This window comes from Pelmatolapia mariae, linkage group LG1 (assembly GCF_036321145.2).
Source record: "Pelmatolapia mariae isolate MD_Pm_ZW linkage group LG1, Pm_UMD_F_2, whole genome shotgun sequence".
Classification (NCBI taxonomy): domain Eukaryota; kingdom Metazoa; phylum Chordata; class Actinopteri; order Cichliformes; family Cichlidae; genus Pelmatolapia; species Pelmatolapia mariae.
Window position 1 is genome coordinate 21,130,888 of NC_086227.1, and position 26,053 is coordinate 21,156,940.

General features: G+C 39.7%; 1 protein-coding gene across 5 annotated transcripts; it reads right to left on the reverse strand.

The window, feature by feature from the left end:
* mrvi1 (murine retrovirus integration site 1 homolog) lies at positions 1-24,985 on the reverse strand. Of its 5 annotated transcripts, none has more exons than XM_063496220.1 (21): positions 24,949-24,985; positions 15,736-15,954; positions 13,433-13,539; positions 13,293-13,354; positions 12,350-12,523; positions 12,138-12,215; positions 11,963-11,988; positions 11,662-11,718; positions 10,515-10,946; positions 10,287-10,365; positions 9,640-9,757; positions 9,509-9,539; positions 7,276-7,416; positions 6,930-7,061; positions 6,085-6,235; positions 5,833-5,882; positions 4,941-5,072; positions 3,498-3,559; positions 2,747-2,857; positions 2,493-2,621; positions 1-923 (listed from the first exon to the last, which is right to left on the reverse strand). In XM_063496220.1, the coding sequence occupies exons 2-21, from the start codon at positions 15,805-15,807 to the stop codon at positions 761-763; spliced, it is 2,307 nt and encodes a 768-aa protein (XP_063352290.1). In that variant the 5' UTR covers positions 15,808-15,954; positions 24,949-24,985; the 3' UTR covers positions 1-760. The 5 variants fall into 5 exon arrangements, with proteins under 5 accessions (XP_063352290.1, XP_063352052.1, XP_063351974.1 ...); XM_063495982.1 differs by lacking the exon at positions 24,949-24,985 and adding an exon at positions 21,898-22,008 and having other exon boundaries at positions 11,963-11,985; XM_063495904.1 differs by lacking the exon at positions 24,949-24,985 and adding an exon at positions 21,898-22,008.
* Positions 24,986-26,053: the final 1,068 nt, after the last annotated feature.

A 26,053-nucleotide genomic window follows, 5' to 3' on the forward strand; every position in this document is an offset into this window, starting at 1 on the left:
TATAGTTCAGGCACTTTTTATTTAAAGGAGAGGTGGCAGACCATAAAATGAACAGAGAACAGACAGCACAGGCGGCACACATGTGACAAAGACAGAAAAAGAATCACGAAGTCTAAACAGTGCTTGTATACAAGAAAAAAAATCTCTCAGTGCTCTGAAGTAACAATCAAACATGGCACAAATGAGAACCATGAGCTGAGTATTGCACTTGAAGAATTGCTGTGGAATGTGCTTACATTTGAAACATTTTTTATAGAAAAAACAACAGATAAAAACATTTTTTTAAATATGTATTAAAAGTCTCTCAGGGACTTCATTATCTATCAAACCTGAGAGATTCTATTGTGTAGATAAATATACAATGTTTCTACTGTGGCATTTAATGAAAAAGTGCCATATTCAGCATTCAAAGTACCAGAACCAGAATGTATAATTACAAGATCTAATTTAATTAAATATCTATTTCAGCACACAATATAATTGGTCCCTAAACAGAATCATCTTATCTTTCCATTTCAAGCAAAATTATAACTTATCTCTGCTGACCATGAAGAAGGCCTCACGAGCCATAAAGCCTCCCAAAATGTCTCTGACCCTTGAGTATTGAGGTCATTTGATTCAAGTGTGTCTGATGATATGGTAAACTGGCAGAGACGTGATTTATGAGGTCTCTGTTATTCTGTTTAGCGGGTTCTTTCGTTGCACTCTTACACCCAGTCCAAAGATCTCAATCAGTGTCTCACACAAAGTTCCTCTTCCCTTATGTGTCCTCGTGTCGGTTGTAATAGTCACTGAAGAATGAATAAATACTGAACACCACACACACAGCCACAAACAGCGTCAGAGTGAGCCATAGAAGCCGCCGACTCATGGATACCTTGGGACAGAACTCGCCTACAACAGCCAGGACTTCCTCCATCCTCCTGCAAAGATAATAAGCTCATATAGCAGGTGACAAAATATTGGGCAGGGGAAAGTGCTCATTATGGAGGAACTACAGAAGTTTCTTTAAATTACAGACATCATCTAAACTATAAAAAGACAGGGAAAAAGACATCGTATATATTTGTTGAAATAATGGCTGTGGAGGCTCATTTTACTCTCGCTTTTAATCCCACAAGATTAATTTAGGGATACGCATGTAAAAGTTATATGCAGCTGTGCAACCTTTGCAAACTGTGCAAAGGTCTTGAGCTTTTTCCTGTAATTTTTTAAAGTGGTCTTGAGCAAAAGTTGCCAGACATTGGCTGCTTTTTCACTCATTTTCAGTCCAGTCCTTGTACCTGATTATTTTCTTTCTTTTTCTTGTTTTGACAAATGAATCATTCAAGCATAAAAAAGCCAACACATAACAGGCAAATTAACAAAGACCTGACACAGGACCTGAGTTGATCCATGTACCGTTTATGTTTGCTTTTATGCTCTATTTTCACATATGTTTGCAAATGCTTCCATAAATCACTGCACCTATTTCCCACTTTTATAGCAAAATATGTCACGTTCCCCGGTCTTTGAGTGTTTTGTGCTTGGACTTATTAATCTTTTCTGTTTTTACGTTTTATACTTTCAGCACTTTCTGGGTTGGTTTCCTTATTTTTATGCCTTTTTAGTTTTAGTTTAGTAATCTAGGTTCTGTTCATGGACATTGTTTGTACTCAGTTCATTGTTTCAGTTATCCTGGCCCCTTGTGTTTGCTGCATCTTATTGTTAAGTCTCTGTCTCTATGTTAGGTGTTTTCCTGTTTTATCTTGGTGGTCTTTCATCTCTTGTGCTTTGTGTGTAATTCTACTTCCCTTGTTGCGTTATTTCTAATTAGTTCCAGCTGTATTTCCCAGCTGTTTCCACTTCCCTCATTACTTCTTGTAGTTATTGTCTCCATTTCCTCTTAACTTTCGTTGAGTTGTCCTTAGCAGGTGTCTTACCTAGTGCTGGTCTTTCCCTGTGCTTTCTATTGTTCCCTGAATGTTTGCTTTCCTTGTCTTAATACTCCTGCAGTTTCCTGGAGACTTTTTAAACCTCAGTAGCTCTCAGCATTAAAAGCTCACCTTATATTATTCTGTCTCAGCGTCTTGCATGTGGGTCCGTAATAAAGTCTACCATCCCCACAGCAATTCATGAGAGAAATGAAGTGTGGCTAAAGACTTTTGCAGAGTACTGTAGATATAAACTCACTCTTTGTGATTTTAAAAATGTGTTTGTGGTGTTGTTATAATTTTTTATATGTATTTTTCAATAAAATGTAACATTTTGTGTGTAATAAAGAGATTCATCTTCCATTGATCATGAATTATTGAATTAGCACAAACATATTTCAATCAAACACGGGTATAAAAAGAAGTTGCATTTTTCATAAATACTGCTTGGAGGGTAAAGTGAGGCATTTAATTTTAACCTGTAAACTGGTAATTTGTTGTGCTTATATCAATACTATCACAGATGAGCATAAATACACAATTTATATTTCTTTTTCTAACATGACAGAGTGAGTTTACCTGCTGTTCTTAAGCCTCTCTCCGCTCTCTTCATCCTTATTTTTTGTTTCCAGCAATTTGTCCGCAGCACTTTCGTCTTCACATTTCTCTTCCTGAAGCGCTTTGCCTTGCTTCAGTCCATCTTGGTAGCTGCGTTTGAAATAATCACATTTACAAGTGAAATTGGGACACACAACTGAAATGATTTCTGATAAACAACTGTGTCATCACACTGTCTGCTTATCTACACTAAAAAGCAGAAGAGAGGGCCTCACCCTTTTTGATAGGCCTCCTCTTCGATTTTTGCCTTGATCTCGGCTCGGAGCTCCTCCAGGTTTACTGAAGGCTTGGCTGGCTCATTTTCCTGCTCCGACACACTCTTTCCACTGCATTGTTTCAGATAGGAAAGAACAATTAGCCTTGGACACCGTGACGATCAAGGCAGACGTAACAAAACACTGTTACAGTCAGGTTCCATCACAACACTGCGGGCCGGTCGTATAACAGATGAGACGCAGTGCTGGCCGAGTGGGATGTGCATTCCCGACACCACCATCACAAGAACGATGAGTACAAACGAAAAACTGTGATTGCACCTTGCACATTTGTTATTGCTATTGTCCTTAAAGAACATCTAGCCCAGACACTGAGAGAGCTCTACTCAGGCTGACTTTATAACTACAATATGATTGGAGCCTTGTGCCTGGACTTCGTCAAACTCTTTCATAAATGTTTAGATTACTGGATAGCAAATCCCGTAATAGCATATCCCTCAACTCTAGCTTTTTTTTTTAATGCTTTCAGGTTTATTTTTACCACACTGGAATTGTTTCTGCACTGTAAAAACATCCTGAAGGTCACAAAAACAAGCTGAAGTCCCATCTGAGCGCTTTTGATAAAAATTATTAGAAGTTCAGGGGTGAGAGGACTGAGGAATGACCTTGAAAATTAAGCAGTGGCACGTGACTTACATGCAGCCATGTATGTGTGCGTGCACGTGTAACAATATTAATACAAGAAACATACCATTCTGTTCCTGGTTGTGCAGCCTCTGTGGAGGTGGTGCCTTTCACGTCATTTGCTTCACACTGAGGAGAAAAGTGTTAAAAAAAATCGTAACCCTAATCTAAATCTTAGCAACAAAAGAGTATTTGCTACAATTGGCTTTACTTCTCTGGATGAACATATGCTTTAACATTTCGGGCCTTTATAAACTTTAGGATCTATTTTTGATTTTTCAGTTCCTCTTGGAGAAATACTAATTTCACATTTCAGAAGGTTTTTGGCACAGTTACATAACCCTTGTTTTTGTGCCATGGTCTGTGTACTTTGAAATATTGTACACACTCAACAGATGTGAATTATAGCTTTTCTCAAAAAAAAAATGAAAAATGATAGAGCAATACAACAGTTTTAACCAAGGACAGCAAAACAAATCTGACTAAAACTGTGTTGTGAGGACTGCCTTGAATTTCTTGAGCTGACATTGTTTTTAATGATTGTCCCTCAAGGGGATTCAAGTGTCCAGCCAGGTTCCCTTCACTGTGCCAGAAGAATGTCATGACTTGTTTATGGAATCAAGATTTACTCTCTGAGAACCAGATTTGACTGACTGCTAAGCCAGGACAGATCTAGCCTTTCCTTGAATTTCCCAAAGGAAATGAAGGTTTTTCTAGCTACGTTCACTTCTGGTAAACCCGGAGAACTCATTGATGACATAGATTGAAGTGATGAGTTATTTATAGGCTCAAGCTCTACTTGTTCAGAAACTAATTTTGAATTCGCTATCCCGAGATGCCCAGCGATACCTTGCATAGTGTCCAGCACCCCCTGGGACCTTGTATTGGATAAGCAGAGTACCTGGAGAGAACCCATGCAGGAAGGGAGATGCAAACTCCACTTCGCTCCCAGGGTCCTCTTTTTGATCACTAATCATTGCTTTAATATGAGACAGACAGTCTGATACTTTATGGACTTTATTGTACCAGTTTCCACTCATGTCGATGGTCAAACACCTCGAGTGACCCTGCTAAAGTAAAGTAAACTTCTATAGAAGTAATCTTCTATATGTCAGATATTTGGTGCTAATATTTTTCTTATAAAGATGAACTATTTTAGCAGGAACTCATTCAGAACCTCCACATTTTTATTTCAATGTGCTACTGAGGACCACTCTAAGAATCAAAGAGAAAAACATTTGTTTGTATCAAGCCATCTGTCACATACGACACATAAAAAAAAAGTTTTAAAAAGTACTTTTTCCTTTTAAAAACTGTTTGTGTCTGTAAAAATGGCAGCTATATTTGCAGAAATACTTGAGTGGAAGTATTTTATTTTACAAGAGATGAATATGTTGCCCACCCGCTGAGAAACTTTAACTCAGCAGTTTATCTGTGAGCGTGGGTGTCATTGTACTAAATGCTTAATACATCATTTCCCATCATTTCTCATCAGGACAGGAAGACCTACCAGGACAGGAAGAGCAGCACCAGTTGTGGGTCCTGCGTTGGAGCCTTGGCCAGCTGTGGCCGGGGTCTGACCCGGGATGTTAAGGAGATTAAACTTTGGCACCACCGCTACGCTCACCCTGCGTCGAGGCACCTGATCGGGTGAAAAGAAGACAAAACATGCAGCACTGTGTTTTACAACTACAGAGTCACTATAACTTTTATTTTTTGTAAAGAAAAATGAAACAGAAAAAAACAGTAAAAACGGGGGAGGATGAGACATTTTTAGGTGTGCTCGCAGCATGACAGTATGGTCATGCTTGCCACCCACTTTGGCGGACGGATTTATCTCTGACCCTTTGGACTGGTCAGTGAATAGGAATCATGGTCCCTAGAGGCGGCGATGGGGACATAATTTATAGGGGCGAGGAGGTTAAGACCATTATTCTAGTCTAGTCTCTTTATTTTATTTATTTATTGTTGTTTAGGGTTCAATTTAAGATTCTTCAGATCACTTTTAGAGCTCTTTATGGTCAGATGCCTCCGTATAATAGTGAACTTCTGTATGGAACCATATCTAACTACTAGCTCTCTGAGCTCAGCTGATCCTGTTGGTGATGCTTCAGAAGAAGTTAATGACAAAAGGCAAAAGGTGACTGTGCTTTTGAAGTTGTGGCCCCCAAGTTGTGAAACTCGCTTAAATAGAATTTTGGATCTGTGGACACTGTTGATAACTATCAACCTGTACAGATTTACTTTTATATTTTTTAAACAGCTACTGTCAAAAATAACCATGACAATCAGCCAAGTGGTTGAATCTTTAAATTGCTTGTTTTGTCTGACTGGCAGTTCCACATCCAAAACCTGTGCAATAACGTGAAGCAGAAAAAAAACACAAAAAATTCATTGCTTACCTTTCCAATGGTGAGGGACATTGATCTAGATGGACGTGGAACTCCATCGTCTTTATAAAGAGAGACAAAGAACCAGCATTAATAAAGCACAGTAACCATTTAAATGCTGATGTTTCTCCCAAATCTACCATAAAGCTGCTCAGTAATGCAGCATTAGTACACTCCAGGCGCTGTGGGAATTTCCTAGCGGAATATACGAGTGAAGATGAAGCCAGCAGTGGTGCTGAAAAGGGAACACAAGTGTAATCTTACCTCCAGGGTCTACAGACACTCCGTAACGATTCGAGTTCTGGTTGGCCAGCTTCTTAAACTCCATGAGCTCTGCATGGTCCTTCTCATATGTCCTCTTAAGATTTTCCACATACTGCATCATAACCTCTGTGGCCTTGTTCATACGCTTCTCCTGTTAGACAATAAAACCAGTCTAAGTGGGCTTAAGTTACAGCGTGTGTCAGCACAAAAACAAGAGCTTCCACTAAAAAACTGTACATAGAGAGGAAATCATTCAACGGGTGTCCAAACCAAATACACAATAACCTGTGTATTTATGGATTTGTCCAACATATCTTTGACTTCTCCCATCATCTTGCTGATATTTTAAGTGAAGTTAAATGTTTTTAAAGGTGAATTAATGACACTATAAATAAACTGAAAACACAGATCCTTACTCAGATTATTTATCTGATATTATGGGAAAACACAAACAAGTATTTCTCTAAAAATATCCACACTCATCATGAATGAAAAAGAGGAAGCCTGTAAACCATTCACAGATGCTATGTGAACCTTTCATTTATTTTTCTATTATAATTAGACTGCTATTAATAGATTGGTAGCTGTACACAAAAGCAATGATTCATCTGATTGATTTGGGGTTTTAAATAGCTGAAGACCTTTGCTCTTTTTCTGATGTTTTCCTTGGCTGGCCTGAGGTCAGCCATGACATCAGATAAAAATCCTTCAGCGTAATTTAAAAAACGCTGCCAAACAGGCATTCCTGGAGTACCAGTTGTTTAAACACTAAGCTGTTTCGTGTATTTTCGCAGCATGTTCCACTAAATTGTATAGAATTCTCATTTGTCTGTGTGTAACTGCACCTGGCGAACTGCGCCGACTATCTCTGCTCTGCTGGAGAGCCGTGTGGCAAGCCTGTGCAGCACTGCTACCGTCTCTTTTAGGCGCTGATAGGCTTCGCGCTGCTCCAGGTTCTGCCACATCGGCGCAGTCATCTGCAAGAAACACAACATGTTGTTGCAAATCTCAGGAAGAGAAAGTGTGCGTCCTTTATTGCACCTGAATTAACTCAGGCAAGAAAAATATTTACTGTGGGACACGTCCAGGAAACATTCAATAAATGAATGAGCACTAAAGAGCCAGGGGGAAATCTCCTTTTGTTGTAAGTTATCGTCTATCTTACATCAGCCCCTGCTTTCGAGGACCAACCTTTAGCGCTCCTTTGAAGTCGTCTAATTCTTTTTCCGTGTCCTCCTCAGTCAGGTTCCTCTCCCTCTCTGCCTGCTTGAGTCGTGTCTCCAGAGTGTAGTTGTCATTACGAAATGCCAGTGACAGCTGGACGAATGCATTCTGTAGAAAGAAAGCTAATGCAGTTTAACACTCAGATTAAGAAACATATTAAAATGAAGGTGAGCTGCCAGTGATCGCAACACGTGAACTCAGTGTAAATAGTCATAGACGGGAGTCGGTGCAGTTACTGATGGGTTTAATGTGTGAGAATCAAGCGTCCCTGAGATGAGCATGGGGAACAAACTGTGAGTGTGGCATTCGACCTCTTGATGTTTTGTTATGTTGATCAAAGCTAATCTGCAGAGGTTTTTCCAACATACACGCCTGAGAGGAAATCTATGACCTCTGACTGTCCTGATCCAGACACATCCCAGAGGGAGCAGCGCGAGAGGCTATAGTCCGAGGCTCACAGCGTCACAGATGCCTGGATTTTCTCCACAGGAAATCACACAGAGTCTCTTTGGACTGATCAGGAACAGAAAAACACTTTCCTGTTGACAGAACACCACCGAAGCCAGGCAGGCAACCTCTGACGACCATGTAATTGTTTTTGCATCTCTTGTATAAGTTTACAACTTCCACGAGCAACTTTTACCCAAGAATATCCCTGCAGGGAATTATAAAGTTTTTATGATTCTAATCATCTGCTTTGGGAACACAGCAGGTTATTACAAACACTTGCACATGCACGTGAAAAGGCTGAAACCTGAGTGGAACAATCCATCTGCTTCCAGTGTTTGAACACAAGTCACTGTTCAAAGCAAACACTTTACTGCTGGCAGTCACTTTTATGATTTGCTGTATTCTGACTCATGTGCAGCTAATCACTGTGGATAATTTAAAAGGCGCAAGTCAGAATGTTAAAGCAAATATGTCTTATTTGAAAAGGAACATTTGGAATCTGCTAAAGCTTATGTTTCGTTTTTCTTTTCTTTGTTTAAAGAAGTAAATTACATTTTTAAATTGGTCGAGTCTCCGCTCCCTTCAGGCTTTCAAACGTTACATAAGATAAAGTGTCTTTAGCTTCTATAGAAACATATTTGCTCATTTATTTGTGTAAACTGACTTTGTGCAAAGAAAATATGTGAATGAGCTTCAGAAGTGCTGTTAGGTGGATTTTGTTACCATCATTTAGCTGTTTCCAGTCTTTTACTAAGATTAGTTATCAAACTAACTGCTGTAGCAAAATTATTTCCCAAATTTGCGATAAATATTACTTTATATTACATCATATCGACTGATATTATTAGGTAAAATTAGATTTTCACAGATATATCAGTATGGAAGTATTTATTGTCTATTTTCAGTCAAAGTAATGCTTGGTGTGGCCTGAAATCAATCCCCCCCCCCCCCCTAACTTCAGAAAGTCTTTAATCTTTCGTGGCACAGACTCAACAAATGTGCTGGTCCACATTCCCATGAAAGCACCACACAGTCACTGCAGATTTTTCAGCTGCATATTATGATGTAGATCTCATGTTCAATTTCAGCCCAAAGGTGCTCAGTTTCCTGTTCTTAGCTGATAGGAGCGGCACCCAGTGTGGTATTCTGCTACTGTAGTCCATCTGTTTCAAGGTTTGATGCATTGTGCATTCACAGATATTTGTAATGGGTGTTTTTTTGAGTTACTCTTGCCTTCCTATCAGCCCAAAAGCAGTCTGGCCATTCTCCTCTGACCTCTGATATCAACAAAGCATTTTCACCCAGAGAACTGCCACTCACTGGAAATTTTCTTTGAACAGACGATTGTTTGGAAAAACCCAGCAGATCAGCAGTTTCTGAATTACTCACACCAGCCCATCTGGCACTGACAACCATGTTACATTCAAAGTCACTTAAATCACGTTTCCTCCTCATTCTGATGCAGTTTGAACTTCAGCGAGTCATCTTGATCGTGTGCCTGATCAATGCACTGAGTGCATGATTAGATATTTTCATTAATGAACGTTTGAATTAGGTGTACCTAATGTAGTGTACACATGCATAAACAGAATAAGGGCCAGTGTGTCAGTGTTGCTCCCTTTTAATTTACAGACTAAACCCCATTATCCGTCCTCTTATCTAGTTCTTGGCGAGAATATAAATTCATAAAACAAAACATTTTTCTGCATGTGGTCATTTTTCACTAAAACATCAGGGATCAGGTACCAACCTCAACTTCTTTTTCGCTGAGTGGAGGAGCACTGGAATGAAATCAGAGAATGGAAGCATTACTCATAACAGTGAGATAGATGGTGAGGGTTATAAATTAAATGTTAACTACAGCAGCAGGTTGTTACACACCAGCCAGGCAGACCCCGATGAAGTTTGAGTTTTCTCAGCATCAAATCTGAAATGTTGGGCATGGCGTCGGATCTTTCCTTTGTGTCACTGGTAGGTGTATTCGGTGATGACTGTGGATCTGCAGACACAATGCTACACAAATTAGAGCTCAAAATTATTTCTGGAGAATAATTTAAGTTTAAGGTAATTTGATATTTTTTGTGCAAGCTGACATAAACCAAATGCTGAAATGTAGAGGAAGAGCAGGTAGGAGAGTGTTGTTACTACTACTAGTCTAATATAAATACATCGATCTTTGGGTTGTCAAACCAGTTCTCACCGGAGTAAATTCCAAGCAAAATCTTAGTGATTGGACTTTTTAAAGTCTCAGAACATAAGGATACTTTCTTCTTTTCATCAGGTGCTCTGTGGTGTACAAGCTTTAACAATAATGCCATCTGCTGATAAAAACGAGAACACAAGTTTCCTTTCTGCTACACAACTGTCAGGGGTAATAGAGGTCAAAAAAAGAAAAGAAAAGAAAAAGTCGTCATTTTCTGAAGCGAATCAGATTTCAGGAAGTGCACACCCTCAGTGTCATTGCTCAGTGTGCTTCTGAAAGTACTTTCTGTCTTACACAGGGCAAGAGGGCAAACAAGGAGCGTCACCTTTTTCCTGTTCAGCAGCTTCGCTCAGCTCTGGTAACTTTGATCCCACAATGCTTTGGTTTCGCATTAGCTTGTGCTCCTGTGCACACATACATACACACACACAGACACACACACATAAAACATTAAGGCATTTTTATATAATTGTTACAACATTCTACCAAATGGACAGCTGGCACATAAAAAGAGGAAATGATAACAGTAAGACTTGCTGAATTGGCACTTTACCTCTCTGAGTTTAGACAGCTTCTGTGCACCCACCGGTGGGGTGGGGAAATCCTTGTACCCCGACGTCTTTAAGCCAGCATCCTTGGGCTTGTCTGAGAAACTGTCCTCAGCTGTGGAAGGGAAAACCGGGGCTCCATTTCTAGAGTTAAGGCTGCCTACAGCATCCCAGGAAACAGCTCTCATTAGTGGTGGAAAGGCCCCAATAGTCTTAATCTCTGCTGTACACGGTGCCTGTTGAGTAGAAGGTCTGGGCACAGGCTTGGCGACCCCTGTGGCTGGAGCCTGGTTTGGACTTCGATTTGACTCGTCTGATTTGTTGACAACTGTAGGACTCTTGGGTTCACCGTTCTTCTGAACAGCAAAACGAGGTGTGAGAGTCCCCGAGGACACTTTCCTTTTGTCAGCTAACTTCCAGTCCACCAACAGCTTTCCCTAAAGTTGGCAAGATATGAGAGAAATACTGTATGTACATTTCATCAGGCATTAAAACGGCTGGATAACACTCCAATGCCACAGTTTTTCCAGGAGTGGACGTCCCAGTGCAGAGGTTAGGCCGTGCAACACTCCGAGAACCTAAAGAAAACCTGGAGGCTGTTGGTGCAATCCCTCCGCCTCTTAGTGAATACACATATGGCACAAATGTTAAAATTCTAGCTGACTCCCTTTTTTGGGTTGTTGCATTCAAAGAGATTTTCAAAGACGTGACCTCTGACCGTGACCTTGAGTTCCAAGTTACTTAGAACTCATTACCAAACAAACTTGAAGCAATGTGATGCAGAGCGGGCCAAAATTCCTCCACAACGCTGTGAGAGACTGATAAAGTTGCACAGAATGCAATGATTTCAAGGTATTGCTGCTGGAGGCGGCTCTACAAGCCACTGAATCAGGAATGCATAGAGTCCTGTGAAGTGTTTCTTTTTCACATGACTGCACAGCTGAGGTTGATGCGAAATTCATGTTGGTTTTTGGTTAAAGGTAACAGACAACTTTTAATATGTACCTGAGAATAACATAATAAATCTTGACAAAGGTCACAGGGAGACGTTTTGAATCTTTGAATGATCACAATCGTGTTTTTCCTCCTCACATTTGACATTTGAGTTTTGGTGTGTAAATAAACAAAATGCAGTAAGCCTGTTGATTGTACCTCCTGGTTCTGGCTGGTTGCATCAGGCTGCTCCCTCCCTGGAAACACCTCCTGATACTACAAGAGATAATAACAACTTTCTTGTGTTAAAATTTACTAACCTGATTAAAATTTGCCCAATGCTGATTTTTTTCTTTGTTCTGTTTTTTTTTTCAGAGACAATGTTCCACTTCATATAAAGCAAATTAATTAGAGGAACATTTAAAAAAACCACACACAAAAAGAGCCAAATGTGGCAAACATGTCATACTTCACACCACTGTGGGTGAAAGCTGTTTAACAGTGAGATCAGTTTCTTTACCTGGATCGTCTCCGAGGGTCCTGCTGCTGAAAGAGCAGAAAACAACTTACAAATCATCTTCACCAACTCACGGAGTGAAAAAATGACGCCAAATTAGGAAAAAGGTTAAAAATAAGGAGTGTAGTTTATTGTTAATAAATCCAAAGAACCCAGACATGAGACAGAAAGCACACACCGGTCTGAGGGGCCACAGTAAGTGAGCTGCTTCTCGATGAACACGGTGAGGATGATGGCGTTGGAGTCGGTGAAAGACCTGAGGTAGGGGGTTGTGAAATAAAAATTGAAGCTATAAAAATCTTTAATTTAAATGAAACCAGCTTCACACTCATAAATCTATGTGCAATGTTTTAGTTTCTATGTTTGTGTATGTTTGCGCGTGTGCGCTACCTGTGGGCGAATCAGTGAGGCTGCTGGTGGATCGCCGGCCTCGGCGTGTCAGGAAGCGATCGCTGACCTTCTTGGCCTCTTCAAGCAGCTCCAGGTTCTTCTGTCGATCCTCCTCAGAGAGTTGCATCTCTGGGAGCGGATCTTTCACCAGGTCAATCACATTACCTGTGCTGTCTGAGAAAGACAATATGAAGGACGACACATGTGACACACAAATGCACACAGACCCGTAAAATTTCTGCTTGTTACTGGTACCAAAATATAAGCAGATAATATGCCGTAAAAAAAAAATCACAAAATTAGGCTTCAAAATATATCAGATCAAAAGTGTATGCTCTGTTGTATCAGAGCAGCTGTGTCTCAAGTGTATTTATGTGGGATTCATTGGTCTAAAATCTCAAAGCAAGGAATAATTCACGGATGGATATAAGCCAGTAAATCAGGTGATGAGAGCTCGCCAACTTGGGGATGATTTTATCGTCTCCTCTTCTCGGAAACGGGCAACAAGCTAAACATCAAAAGTAATCAAAGCGCCAAAAGCATTTCAAGCATGTGTGAGTCTCAGGATGCAGATGACCAAACTTAGTCTTAATGTCGTAAAAGTTCTTGTGTATCCACACACAGTGAGAACATTAATTTATCTTTATACATCGCTGGATAGGTCTTTCAACAAAACTGATTGAAATATCTTTTATATAAAAAAGTCACTGTGAGAAGTCGTGATTTGACACAGTGTTAAAAATGTTTACCTAAGAACGGTTTAGTTATGGAAAAACACTTAAAAATAAAGTGGAAAATTTTTATATGGTGCTGCACTAAATCAAATAATAACTATTACATCATAACACCGTAAAAACTACAGTTGTGTGTGTGTGTGTGTGTGTGTGTGTGTGTGTGTGTGTGTGTGTGTGTGTGTGTGTGTGTGTGTGTGTGATTTACCCACCAATTGTGGTGATGGGCACCCCGGGGGAGCTTCTGACCACGCGAGCTCTGGGACTGTGTGGTCTGAGAGAGAAAACTGTGATGATCTGGAAATGCTATCTCTGTTTCAAATTAAAATTGAGAAAGCTACTGCACGATTACCTGGCCTGTTCCAGCGGACGTCCATCATGATGGACAACCTTAGCCTGCTTTGGGTAGACGATGGTGGGCGCAGTCATGACAACAGCTCGACTTTCACCTGGTACTAACTGTGCAACACAACAAAACTTAAGTGTGCATCACTTAATACAGCAGCCAGTTTGTGATATTAGATTAAACACAACCTTAATAAGGAGCAGATCTTTTTAAATTAAGCTTGAACTTACACAATAAAAGGGTTAAAGGTAGATTTTGAACATTAACTTAAACCTCAAACTACATATTCTAAAAAAACCAAAAAAAGAGCCAAATTTCAACAAACCAGTTTAAATCTGGCACTAACAGGAGAATATTGACTTGACCCACTTAAGCACAAAGAGGTCTGTCGCCTCTAGTAGGTTATGATGAACACTATTGTGGAATAGCTTCAAAAGGCTGTTAAAGGTAAGTACGCAAATAAATACAGACTGACATGAAACCCTTATTCTTTGAGAGGTCCTCTTAAAGCTTATCTTTGCAATAGATTCTTGAAAAAGGAGTCTTTCTGCTGCAGACAGGCTGCTGATTCACTGTGGCTCTGTTCCTATAAGGGTGGATACTTTTATAGTGTTGGCTTATGCACTGAAGATTATATTACACAGTTTCATTACTTTCTTCAGAGATTTCTTATCTGGCTTGTGTGTTTATGAGGTAAAGGGCACTGTTCTCTAAGGTTTAGCCTGTTTAACTCTTTATTATCTCTGGGATAATTAATGACTCAAACTCGTAGTCTGCCCCATTAAGATCTGTCCTTAAAGTCTTTGAAAGCATTTCTAATCTTTATATATTTCAAGGGTGAGATCGCTCAAATTGCACACAGATAAAACTTCAGATTATTACCATTACCATCACCACCAGCCTATCACAGGGCTAACACAGAGAGACAGACAACTATTCACACTCACATTCACAGCTATGGCCAGTTTACCTAACCTCACTAACTGCATGTCTTTGAATTTGGGAGGAAGCCGGAGTAGCTAGAGAGAACCCACGCAGACATGGGGAGAACATGCAAACTCCACAGAGAAAGACCCAGGATATTCTTCCTGTCAGCCAACAGTGCTAATCTCTATGCCATAAATACTGAAAAAACTAATAACTCAGACAGATTAATTAAGAACAAAACGTAACCAATCACGGGGATCATGACAGGAAATGCTGCTGATGTCACAGAAAAATGCAGGCTGGTGTAAACTCTGGTGTTTTAAACACAATATCGTTTAAAGTAGCGACGTTTAGCTGGTGGGGGTGGGGTAGGGGAGTCATGTGACATTAAACAGACATTAAACAGATAGAGGATGTGGTCATTGAACGGGAACTCAAACCATGGCTCCAAACCTGAGAGCCCAGTCCAACTCTGGTAAACCTGAATTAACCATGGACTTGTCTCACTGAAGAAGCTCTTAAGCAGGGTTTTTTTTTATTCTGTTGTATTTAGCTTCATAAGTAATTTTAGATATAAAAATGACTGAGGTCTTGATCTATGTGACCTCACAGCGGGCAACAGGCATCTCTGGACAGCTACATTTCCACTATAAGGAAACTACAATCATTTAAGTTGTACAAAATAGTGACATATGCATCTATGCAAGTTTTTACAATACTTTTTTTTAACGATAAGGAGCAAAAGACCTGCATTTATAAACTTTGCCACACATTTTCTTTTAAAAGTTGGTAAATTGCTTTTTCCCATCTAACCAAAGGGCTCAAATTTGTCACAAAGGACATAAAGCAGATATTTTATAGAGCCAAGGTATTTGTCAGATAGTAAAAAAATCCTGCTGTGCAAACGTAAAAGCAGCTTTTACCCTTTTTTAAACACCTCACTTTACCTTGGCTCAGGGAAAGTTATTATGACAACCGAAGTGACTTTCAAAGAATCGTAAAGCATTCATCAGTCACCGGAATGAAATTCATTTCCAAACATTTAGTGGGAAATAACTAAAACATGAGTGCAAAAAAAGGAAAGTATGTACCAAATCAGTTGCCAAAATTTCAGTTTGTTAACTTCTGTCATTCTTTGCGAAGCGGTGCCTTGGTCTGACAACAGCAGGGAACATTTGTGACAGAAGAAGGCTTAGTTAAGGAAAATAACGCTTTGCTCTCACTTGAAAAGGAATGAGTCAGTGACTTCTTCAGTGAAGGAACTTCTTTCTGAGGGAAAACTCAACATTGATAAAAAAATTCCTTTCAGGGCCAAATGAAGTATGAAGTCAGATGTTTTACCTAAAAACAGAATATTAAACAGGGACAGCGGCTGCACTTACTGTGCTGGGAGAGTTCGGGGAACTGTCCATCTCCTCTGGAGAGTCCTCCTCTTCCTCAGGCAGTGTGGGCATGGCCGGGTGCAGAGAAGGGCGAGAGCGGGTGTGCGGGAAAACAAAAGGGGTCTCAGCAGCAGGCGAGGCGTCACCGGACTCCTTGAAGTTACAGTCACTTTGTTCGAGAGGAGATGTCTGCAGCAAGTCTCGCTCTTCTTCCTGGAGCTATAAACACACAGAAAACCAAATACATGCATTTTAAGCATGATTAGAGGCATGCTGAGGAGAGCTCCTTCCGATCAGCAGCAGTTATTAAACTAGTACTTTAGCCACTTTTCAGGAGAATGCTCTTTCTGCCTAACCACAGCTAAAAAAAGGATAAACCAGAACTAAGAAAACCATTGCACTGCACAAACAACTCCCAAAATAGCTCCATTCTGCACATTAGTGAGATTTCCCAGCATACTGTACATATGCATCAGAAATGAAATCACCATGACTCTCATCGGATGTATGGGTTTTAAACTTTCATGTGAGCATGATGATTTCCAGTCACAGCATCAGGAAGCGTCAGAGAATGAAATAACATGAAACATGCCAGGAGTTCATATTGGGAGTTTTAACAGGAGTCGTCTGTAGTGCAACAAGACTTCAAGGAATGCTTCCTTATTCACACAGAGTCACCACAGTGGGTAGCTCTGCATTTTCGATTTGGTAGATTTTTATATCAGATGCTTTTCCTAAAGCAACACCAAAGGCATTCCTGTCTGCTTCCAGGATTGAACAGGAGAGCTTTTGCTTGTTCGGCAAATGCGCAAACCACTACACCATGAAACACTTAAAAAAATGATCTTAATGACACGCTGTTTAAATTCAAAAGAAACAACATGCAGCAGTTAAACGCAGCATCTCTGCTTTACAGCACAAGTGACTGAAATCACAAACAAGCACTGCTCACGAGTGAGCCTGCAATGTTTCATGTGCTTTTCTTCCCACACTGTGACTTTCAGCAGGCGGTTACTGTTTTGACCACAAACAGTGACTGGGATGTTATAAAACGCTGCTACAGTCAGCTTAACTTGCTCTCACAGGCTGAACGAGGCAACGAGCTCCCGAGGGGCAGCGCAAAACAAACAGAAGGACTTGTAGATAAATTATGAAAAAATGATTTAGTGGATGGTGGATGGAAGATTACTGAGAGGAAGAGACTCATGTCTCATTCACATGAAGGCAATCAAAGTCAATTAATTAAAGCTTTCCTGACTAAAATTATACAGTGCTGTGAAAAAGTATTTGCCTTCTTCCTTTTTAAATTTTGCATATTTGTCACATTTACATGTTTCAGATCATCAAAAAAAATTAATATTAGGCTACGTTCACACTGCAGGTGTTAATGCTCAATTCCGATTTTTTGATCAAATCCGATTTTTTTGTCTGCTTGTTCACACTACAAATAAAATGCGACAGCAAACGCGCTCTAGTGTGAACGCTCAAAGCGACCCGCATGCGCAAAAGAAGATGTCACACACAACGCGCTCTGTTTAGACCCAGAGCAAACAATATTGTTTGACTGATGGCCCTTAATATAAAGACTTCGGACTTTACGTTTCCCAATTTTTGCTTTAAGTTATTTTGTTATTTACATAATAATGTATATAACCTAATAATTATCCTTATTGCTGTTTTAGAGGAGCGGTGCTGCAGATTTCTGTCAGAATCTGCAGATTATACAGTACAAATAAAATGTTCACGTTTCTCCAACGTTGTCTTCCCAACAGTTTCACTGACATCTACACTGGATGGCCAGGAAGCGTTCGCGATGTCTTCTCTGGCGCTTCTCCGGCGCCGATAATTGGCGTCTGTCTTGTGTCATTGACGTAAAAGACGGATTTAATGCGATATGACCGTTCACACAGCAGTCGCTTTCTAAAACATCGGATATGTATCGGATTCAGTACCACATACGAAAGTGACCCAGATCGGATTTGAAAATATCGGATTTGTGCCGTTCACACTGTCATACCATGATCGGATATGGGTCGCATAGGGTCAAAAAAATCGGATTTGATGCGCTTTCGCCTGCAGTGTGAACGTAGACAAAAGTCCCATGTTACTTGCAGATGCAATTTTTAAAAAAAGACTAGGCCAAGTTCAGTTTCACTAGTCACACCCAGGCCTAATTACTGCCAGACCAAGAAATCACTTAACAAGAACCTATCTGACAAAGTAAAGTAGGGTAAACGATCTCAAGAAACACCACATTATACCATGATCTAAAAATCAGCTGAGAAACAAAGTCTATCTATTTGAAAAGTATGACAAAGCCATTTTTAAGGCTTTGGGACTCCAGTGAACCACATTGAGAGCTTATTATTCACTTATTCACAAATGGAGAAAACCTGAATAGTCACGAACTCTTCAAGGAGTGGCCGGCCAACCAAAATTACTCCAAGAGCACATTGACAACTCATCCAGAAGGTCACAAAAAATCCAGAAGAACATCTAAAGATCTGCAGGGCTCACTTGCCTCAGTTAAGGTCAGAGTTAATGATTCAACAATAAGAAAGAGACTTGGAAAAAATGGCATCAAAGGAGAAAATCACTGCTGAGCAAAAAGAACAGAAAAGCTCAACTGACATTTGTGAAAAAAATATCTTGATGAATTCTAAGACTTTTGGGAAAATATTCATAGACTGTTGAGACAAAAGTTAAACTTTTTAGTAGTCCACCTCTGGTTTTGGAGTAACCTAGTCACAGTCGAGGCCATTAAGGCTCAAAAACTCTCTGATGCGGCTGAATTAAAACAATTCTACAAAGAAGATTGGGCCAAACCCCCTCCACAGCGATGTAAAAGACTCACTGGCAGCTATTGCAAACACTTGATTGCAATTCTTGCTGCCAAGCTTGGATTTGACTAGGGGCATTTACTTTTTTCACACAGGGCCAGTTAGTTTTGGGTAATATTTTTTCCCCTTATTAAATTAAATCATCATTTAAAAACTGCATTTCATATTCACTCGGATTATCTTTGTCCATCCATCTTTTCTGCTTATTTAGATCAGACAGCTGGAGCCTATCACAGCTGCCACAGGTAGCCAGTCTGGTGCAGGGTCAACACATAGATACAGTCAACCTTTCATATTTACAGTCATCACCAATCAATCTAAGCTCATGCATGTTTTTGGACTATGAGAGAAAGCCAGAGTACCAAGAGAGAACCCAGGCAGCAGACCTAACCATTTCACCACCGTGCCGATATCTTTGTCTAATATTAAAATTTGTTTGATGATCTGAAACATGTGTGACAAATATACAGAGATATAACAACATATGGGCAGCATTAAGAGGAAAAAGCCAACTGCAAACAAACTGAAGCAGGATTTAGTTTTGAGGAGAACGAAAATGAGAAAAATGTCTCAAATTTGCCAATTATATAAAAATCTAAATAATCTTGGCCCCAAGATAAGACCCAAAGAGCAGGGAACGATCAGCTAACATGAATTTAAATGAGTGCAAAGATTAGTGTAATCATCAATGCTGAAGCTGTAAAGGCTGTGTAATCAAAATTTATGATGCGGCTCCTGCAAATGTGTAACATGTAGAATATTTTATTAACCAAAGAGAAGAAAACAAGACTGTGTGATTCTGTATATATCATAGTGGTACATGTGAAAACAATAAAACTATTAATCAATTCTCAATAAATAATTTTTAAAAACCACCATGGATTAATTTTACAGCGTTCAAAGTGCTGTCTTACTGAGTCGAACAAAAATGTAACAAAACCACATTATCACCACATCTGATGTTCACACTGGAAAAATAAAAATTTAATTGTTTCAGGTCTGAGCTGTTTGAGCTGATCTTTACCATGGACACTGCAGCAGTTACCTGGCTCCCTAAGCTACAAGCCAACCTGACTTAATGCGTGCAGCTTGTTTGAACCATTGTTTGAACACACAGCGCTTCCCTTTTCAGTAACAAATTTATGCAAATCACATGTACTGTATTTTTAAACCACTCTGCGGAGGAGCACGGTACACTCATGATCTACACAACTCCTGTGTGTGCTAATGTAACGCACACATTCATTTGATTTCACCAGAAAAAGAGACATTTACATATGTCCAATCAGCACAGATGTGAGCCTTCTTACTGCCTGCTCTTTCAAATCACGTGCAGCAGCTTTGAATAATATGCGCAGGAAAGTGGAAGGTGTGATGAATGAATGGTTATTTCAGAGGTATGGCATGTGGCCGTGTGATGGACGAATCCTCTGAGAATTCAAGGCCAAAATATGCTGAGTGCTGCTCAGTGTCATCACAAAGATGACAAGTTCTTGGGAACATATGGGGACAGAAAGGCTGTGAGTCACTGGGAAGGAAATGGGTTGTTTAACTCCTCCCTGCGAGCAGCAAGGACATTTCCTGAATGCAGGGACACTGTCATATGCGATGGAAGCATTTAAAACAGATGTTTTTATACTTTAAAACGATATTTCACTTTGGCAGAAAAGAGTTAGACAGATACTGGTTCTTTGTTCTTGAGGAGAGCCAGGACGTTTTTATCTCTTTTTTTCTAATTCTCTGATTAACTGTCTTAAGTCTTCAGGTGCTATTTATAAATTTAGAAGAAAAAAACAAGTTTGAGGTCCTTCTGAGTTACTCACAAATGAGCTACTGGTTATTTCTAGCTAACTGCGCTTGAACTTACTGAACTCATGAAACAATTTAATTTTGTGCAAAGATTTTTTATTCAGCCATAACCTGATTTGTTTCTAATTATGGACAGAAATATTTAGACAAAGAATTTGAACAATAAAAGAATCAATGATCATGTTTTTGTTAAGGCTCGCTGTGAGGCAGGCAAAGTAAGATCCAAATGGAAATAAAAATACAAACTAAAGTTGCTCGGGAACAAATAAGACATGGCAAGGAATCTTACTGAGAACACACGAGGGAGAACATGACAAAGAGCAGAAGGAAACTGTGGACATAAATACACACCAGGTAATTAGGGAGCAAGAAAGCTGAGGAAAACAAGACTCAGGTGAACAGAATCCAACTAATGAAACAAGGGGAAGCAAACCTAAACACACCACACAGGGGACAAGGGACTATCAAAATAAAACAGGAAATAGCAAACACTCAGACCAGGAGTACGACATGTGAACTTGAAACAGGAACAGGATATAAACAAACATGGGGACATAACTGACTGGGGAAACAGAAAGGGATTACGAAAGGTGATATAAAATATAAAATATATAAACCCAAAATACAAGATTATCAGAAATACAAAACCAGAAAATTCCAAGCACCCTAGAAACTCAAAACTCCGGGTCCAAGACCCAGGGACCAAGAGAAATTCTAAGAAGAAGCCCAAACAAAGTCAACCTACTCTGCAGGAGGTTAAATGGTGTGGTGTTTCTTCAGCAGACCGTGAGACTGAGATAAATATTGCATAGTAACTGAATCACTCTAATTATTTCCTGCAAAGGGGGGGGGGGGGGGGGGGGGGGGGGGGTCAGAACATACGGGCCTGAGTGGCAATAGTTAAAGACTTCTTTCCTTTACTTGCACAAAGAGAAGTAAAACAAAAGTACTTGTTGATTTGATGAAGAAGCCTCATATTGCAGCGTACTTTAGTGGTCACTTTTTCTGTGGAGGGAGAAATAAGGACCGGCATCCTGCTCCCCTCCTCCTGTTACATAAGCTCATTCCCTCTAGCCAGATTTGTTTAAAATTTGGTTGTGTGAAGCATAGAGCACAGGGCCAACAGAGGAAGTGGTTACCACGCAGTCGCAATCTGAGATAACAAGTCAGAGGAAGTGTAAGAAAGAAAAAATGGATTGATGGCGATACACTCATTTAAATGAGGGAGCAGATTAAATCCACAGGCTTCAGAAAATGCATGGTCCCATATGAAGGAATAGGAAACATGAGACAGAGTTTCATATGCAGACAAAAAACACTTTATGTAAACTCACACCAAAAGTTATCTAGAATATCATTTACCCACAAATATTCATGCACATGTTTGTTAAAGCTGCAGAGACCATAACTAAACTGAAACTGCATGCGTCCACCACTGTGGATAGTCCACTGTGACCTCATAGCTCCTTGCAGCCGATCATCTAAACCTGTCCACAGAGAGCATGCACCTTACCTGAGTCGGGTGCTGTAGTGCTGTAGAGAGAAACACACACACACCGCGGCTGATCTCTCCAAGTCAGACCGACTTCCCACAGTCAAAGAGTCACCCTCAGCCTTTCCTTCAGAAAACTCCTCTACCCTCAGGGCTTCTCCTTCCTTCTCCCGTCCCCTCTGTTCCCTGTCTTTTTTCAGCAGCAGCCTCTCTTTCACTCCTGGGAGCTTTGACCATTTAAGGAGAAGGGCTCTGTGAGCTGCTGTGCAGTGTGTGTCTCTATGTGTGTGTTTGTGTGTGTCAGACCGCTGCTCTCCTGATCATCCCTCAACTTAACTTAAACCTGAAGAAAGATACAAAATGATGTTATTGTTGCTTCAGAGTTTGTGTGTGTAAGTGTGTTATTTTTTCACTTTTTACTTTGTCAGATGTGTAGGACACTTTTTTGCATGTTGTGGTACGTTTGCATGTTTGTGAGAAACTGATGGATCGATTGTGCCTGCCTGAGCTGTGTTTACTCTGCTGGCTAGGAGGAATCCATGCATCGACTTCCAGGCTCTTGAGGTCCATTAATGTTTGGTAAACTGCCCTTCCAAAGCTTCTGTTATTTGTGCTACTTTGTCTTAAAAGTGCTGAAATCATCTTGAGTTTTGATGGGATAAAAATGGAGGACAGCAGTCACATTGTTTGTATGAGTACAGCTGACTTTTACAGCAAATTACAGCATAAAATTTTTATTTAACATGGGCTTAAGTCTTAAGTAATCATGTGTGAAGGAAACTGTTGTTGAAAGGAGGAACTTGTGATAAAAAGTCAGCTGTTTTCCTTATTTGATACGACTATTGCGATGATTATCTTAATGCTATTTTGCCAATAACATTCTGCTGTTTTATTAAGCAGGCAATGATGATGATGGTGATACTAGAGTCTACAAATAAATTAAAATAAATTATCAGATTATTGTTGCAGACAAATTAATTCCTATTTTACTCTTTTAGCAGGTAATTGTTTAGTCCATCTGGGGGCTAAACAATTAACTACTATAAGGGTTGCTCCTGGGGTGGGGGGGAGATTCTGTGTTTCAAAGGGTCACAAAATAACTTGGAGGCAGTTCTGTGGTTATAATTTTATCCGCTCAAACCAACCCTGATCAATTCTGCTGAGTGGTAATTAGTTTTGGCACTTACTAATGCATACGTGTAAGAAGTATAGTCATGTGACTCCATGGAGTCGTATGAAAAAATAAGTACACCCCAGGATTCAGTAGCTTGTAGAAATACCTCTGGCAGCAATGACTTGAAGTGTGTATGACTTTAACAGTGTTTCATATCGTTGGGGAGGAAATATGGCTCACTTATCTTGAAGTGTTGCTTCAGTTCATTGAGGTTTATGAGCATTTTGCATTATGCACAGCTCTGCTGAGACCTTTCATCAGCATTTCCATCAGGTTGCAACCCCTTTTCTTTTTCAGCCACTCTCTTGTAGATTTGCTTCAGGGCTCGGGATCATTGTCTCGTTGCATGACCCAATGATGATGATGTTCTCATTTGTCCAAAGGACATTGTTCCAAAAGCCTTGTGGTTTGTCCAGATGCAACTTTGCAAACCTTAGCCATGCTCTTCTTTTTGGAGTGAAGAGGCTTTCCAAACAACTCACAGTTCTTTCAGTCTATATGTAATTGTACTGACATGAACTTTAACATTTAACGTGCTAACTGAGGCCTGTAGAGTCTGAGAAGTATTGTACTGTCTGACCTTGGGGTGAATTTGCTGGAACCTCCACTCACTGGAAGATTTCAGCATTTTGTTAACACACACCTGAATGCTCCAGACCAGCAAACTGCAAAAGCCTCCAGTTTTCCAGAGACATTCACACATGCTGATGATCAATTAGTCAAGGTCATTTGATTATCAGCACCTGGCTGTGACTTACCTGCTTAAATCCTCTGGAAGCAACACTTAAATTTTTGCAGGTCTGCATAGAGTCCTGTGAAAAATACATTTTTCCAGCAGCTGTATGTGCAGTCTAGTCATTTGGCCCTATTTTAAGATCCCATTTGTATAATTTCCTATCATCTGCCAGAGCTGCCCTACTCATTGCCAAGTGATGAATATTACTCACTTTACTTTATCTGGTTTTAATGTGTTTTTATTTAAAGCTTTTTTTTTTCTTATATACTGGTTGTGCTGTAAACAACCAGTATATAAGAAGTTTATGATACACCACCAAGTTTATAAGACACTATTATATAACTTTAAGTAGATAAGTGTTTACTTTAATAGAAAATAAAGGCAGTCATAATAATATAAAATAACTACACAAGAAAGCATACTTCTTCCGAAACATATTTTACCACAGTATCTTATCAGCTATCGTAAAATAACGATCCTAGCATATGTATCTATTTTTAAATGTTGTATGTTCCTTATCTCCTCCTAGGTCCACTAGACGAGTGGACCAAACTTGATAAATCTTTGCTTAAACACTGCTCTAGGTACTCTGACTGCAAACATCTAGATGGCAGACACAAATATTTTAAAAAATATATATTTGTATGTTTGGTGGTTCAACAGTGAACTAAATGGGATATTAGATTAGATGCACAGTGCATCATAACATGACACTATACCTTTATAGCACAGGGTTTTTCAAGTTCATTAAATGTTTGTGTCTTGCTTCTACATGTTCCATTAGGAGATGAAAGTACGCTGTTACTTATTTTTAGGGCAACTAGAGTTTAGTTAAAGAGTAAAAAAATATTATTATTTCCCTTTTAAAGCAGGGGCTAGAAGTAATATACAATGAAACAATCATATGAAGTGCAAACAGCTTAAAACTGCTACTAAAACATTAGCAGAAATCAAATTTAGTTACTTTTAATCGTGGCCTAAAGTCAAACGAACCAGTCACACTTTATCTTACATTGGCAGCCTAACATATATACACATTTCTCACAAGTCACTTCAAAAACCATAAAAGACATAATAATCACACCTAACCTTCAGTTCTGCCTCTCAAATATAAAATAATAGTGCATTTTACAGTAATGGAACAGAGGGAAAGCTTACTTACCGTGCTGTAGCTGCTTCCTCCTGTGCCACCTGTGAGAACCAGAGCACAGACAGAGAAAACAGATTGATTTGCATTTAACAGGAAAGCATGTGCAATGCAAATGTCAGGGGAGAGTTAAAAAAAGAAAAGACTAAGTGAAACATGCAGAGAGAGAGAGTGAAAGAGACAGAAACAGAAACAGAAAACTAATAGGGAAGAAATAAATTGAGTTTTCTGCTCTGTGAAGCTGCTGCCAGCAGCATGATATTCATCAGGTTGACAGAACTACTGTAACTCCCGTTTCAGGAAGTATGTTCCCCACAAACCACCTCGATAACTAGGGGCAACAATAACCTGGCAACCGTCTTAAGTGCATGAGGTGTTTGAACCGCTGGTTGAAAGCTCTTGTCTGCTGCTTTAGGGGCTCCTGATGCCAAGCAAAGGGTTTAAAATCAGTAACTTTCAGACAGAAGCACCCTCAGAGCTTTAAAGTTTTACTTTAGAGGTAATGAAAGAGCTGCACAAGAACAAGTATTATTCCTGCATAAGAAGACACAAAGGGGGATACAGTACTAGAAACACTCTCAACTGGGTTTATGTTCCAGCTGTTGAATTGTAGCTTATGAAAAAGTGCAAATCAGACTCTGAAACATTCTGCGTAATGCAGTGCAGTCATTCACAGCTAGTATTTACCTTATAAATCCTTTCACAAGTCCATCAGGGAGAAAAAAAAACTTGGACTTTTTTTTTCCTCGCCAGATCAAATTCTTTCTATTAGTGGAAGAAGAGTTCAACCTGCCCACAAATGAATTCCCACTCCAGCTTCCAGCTGTTATTGCCACCTTTCTCTCACTTAAAGATTGCCCTGCGAAAGAGCGCACCGTTTACAGCCACCACATACCACGCAGAGCACAGAGACCCACTGCTTTTCTAAATTATTTACATTCAGGCTTCAGGGGATCTTTAAGCTTTAAGTAACCTGACTGTGCTTTGTTTTAAACAGAGACATATAACTTAAAAGCAGGTTTTCATCCACAGTCTCACACTGGTATGCCTCGTGTTCATTTAGTATCCCAGATCAATGCTTTATTAGCTCTAGGAAGACTGAAAAGTGTATAAAATTGTT

Excerpts from the sequence above, each read along its gene's own strand:
- mrvi1 (XM_063496220.1), bottom strand. The coding sequence starts at position 15,807 with ATGCCCACACTGCCTGAGGAAGAGGAGGACTCTCCAGAGGAGATGGAC. Across the intron at positions 13,540-15,735 it reads CCCCGAACTCTCCCAGCACA|TTAGTACCAGGTGAAAGTCG; the intron begins GTAAGTGCAGCC and ends TGTGTTGCACAG. Across the intron at positions 10,366-10,514 it reads AGCTGTCTAAACTCAGAGAG|GAGCACAAGCTAATGCGAAA; the intron begins GTAAAGTGCCAA and ends ATGTGTGCACAG.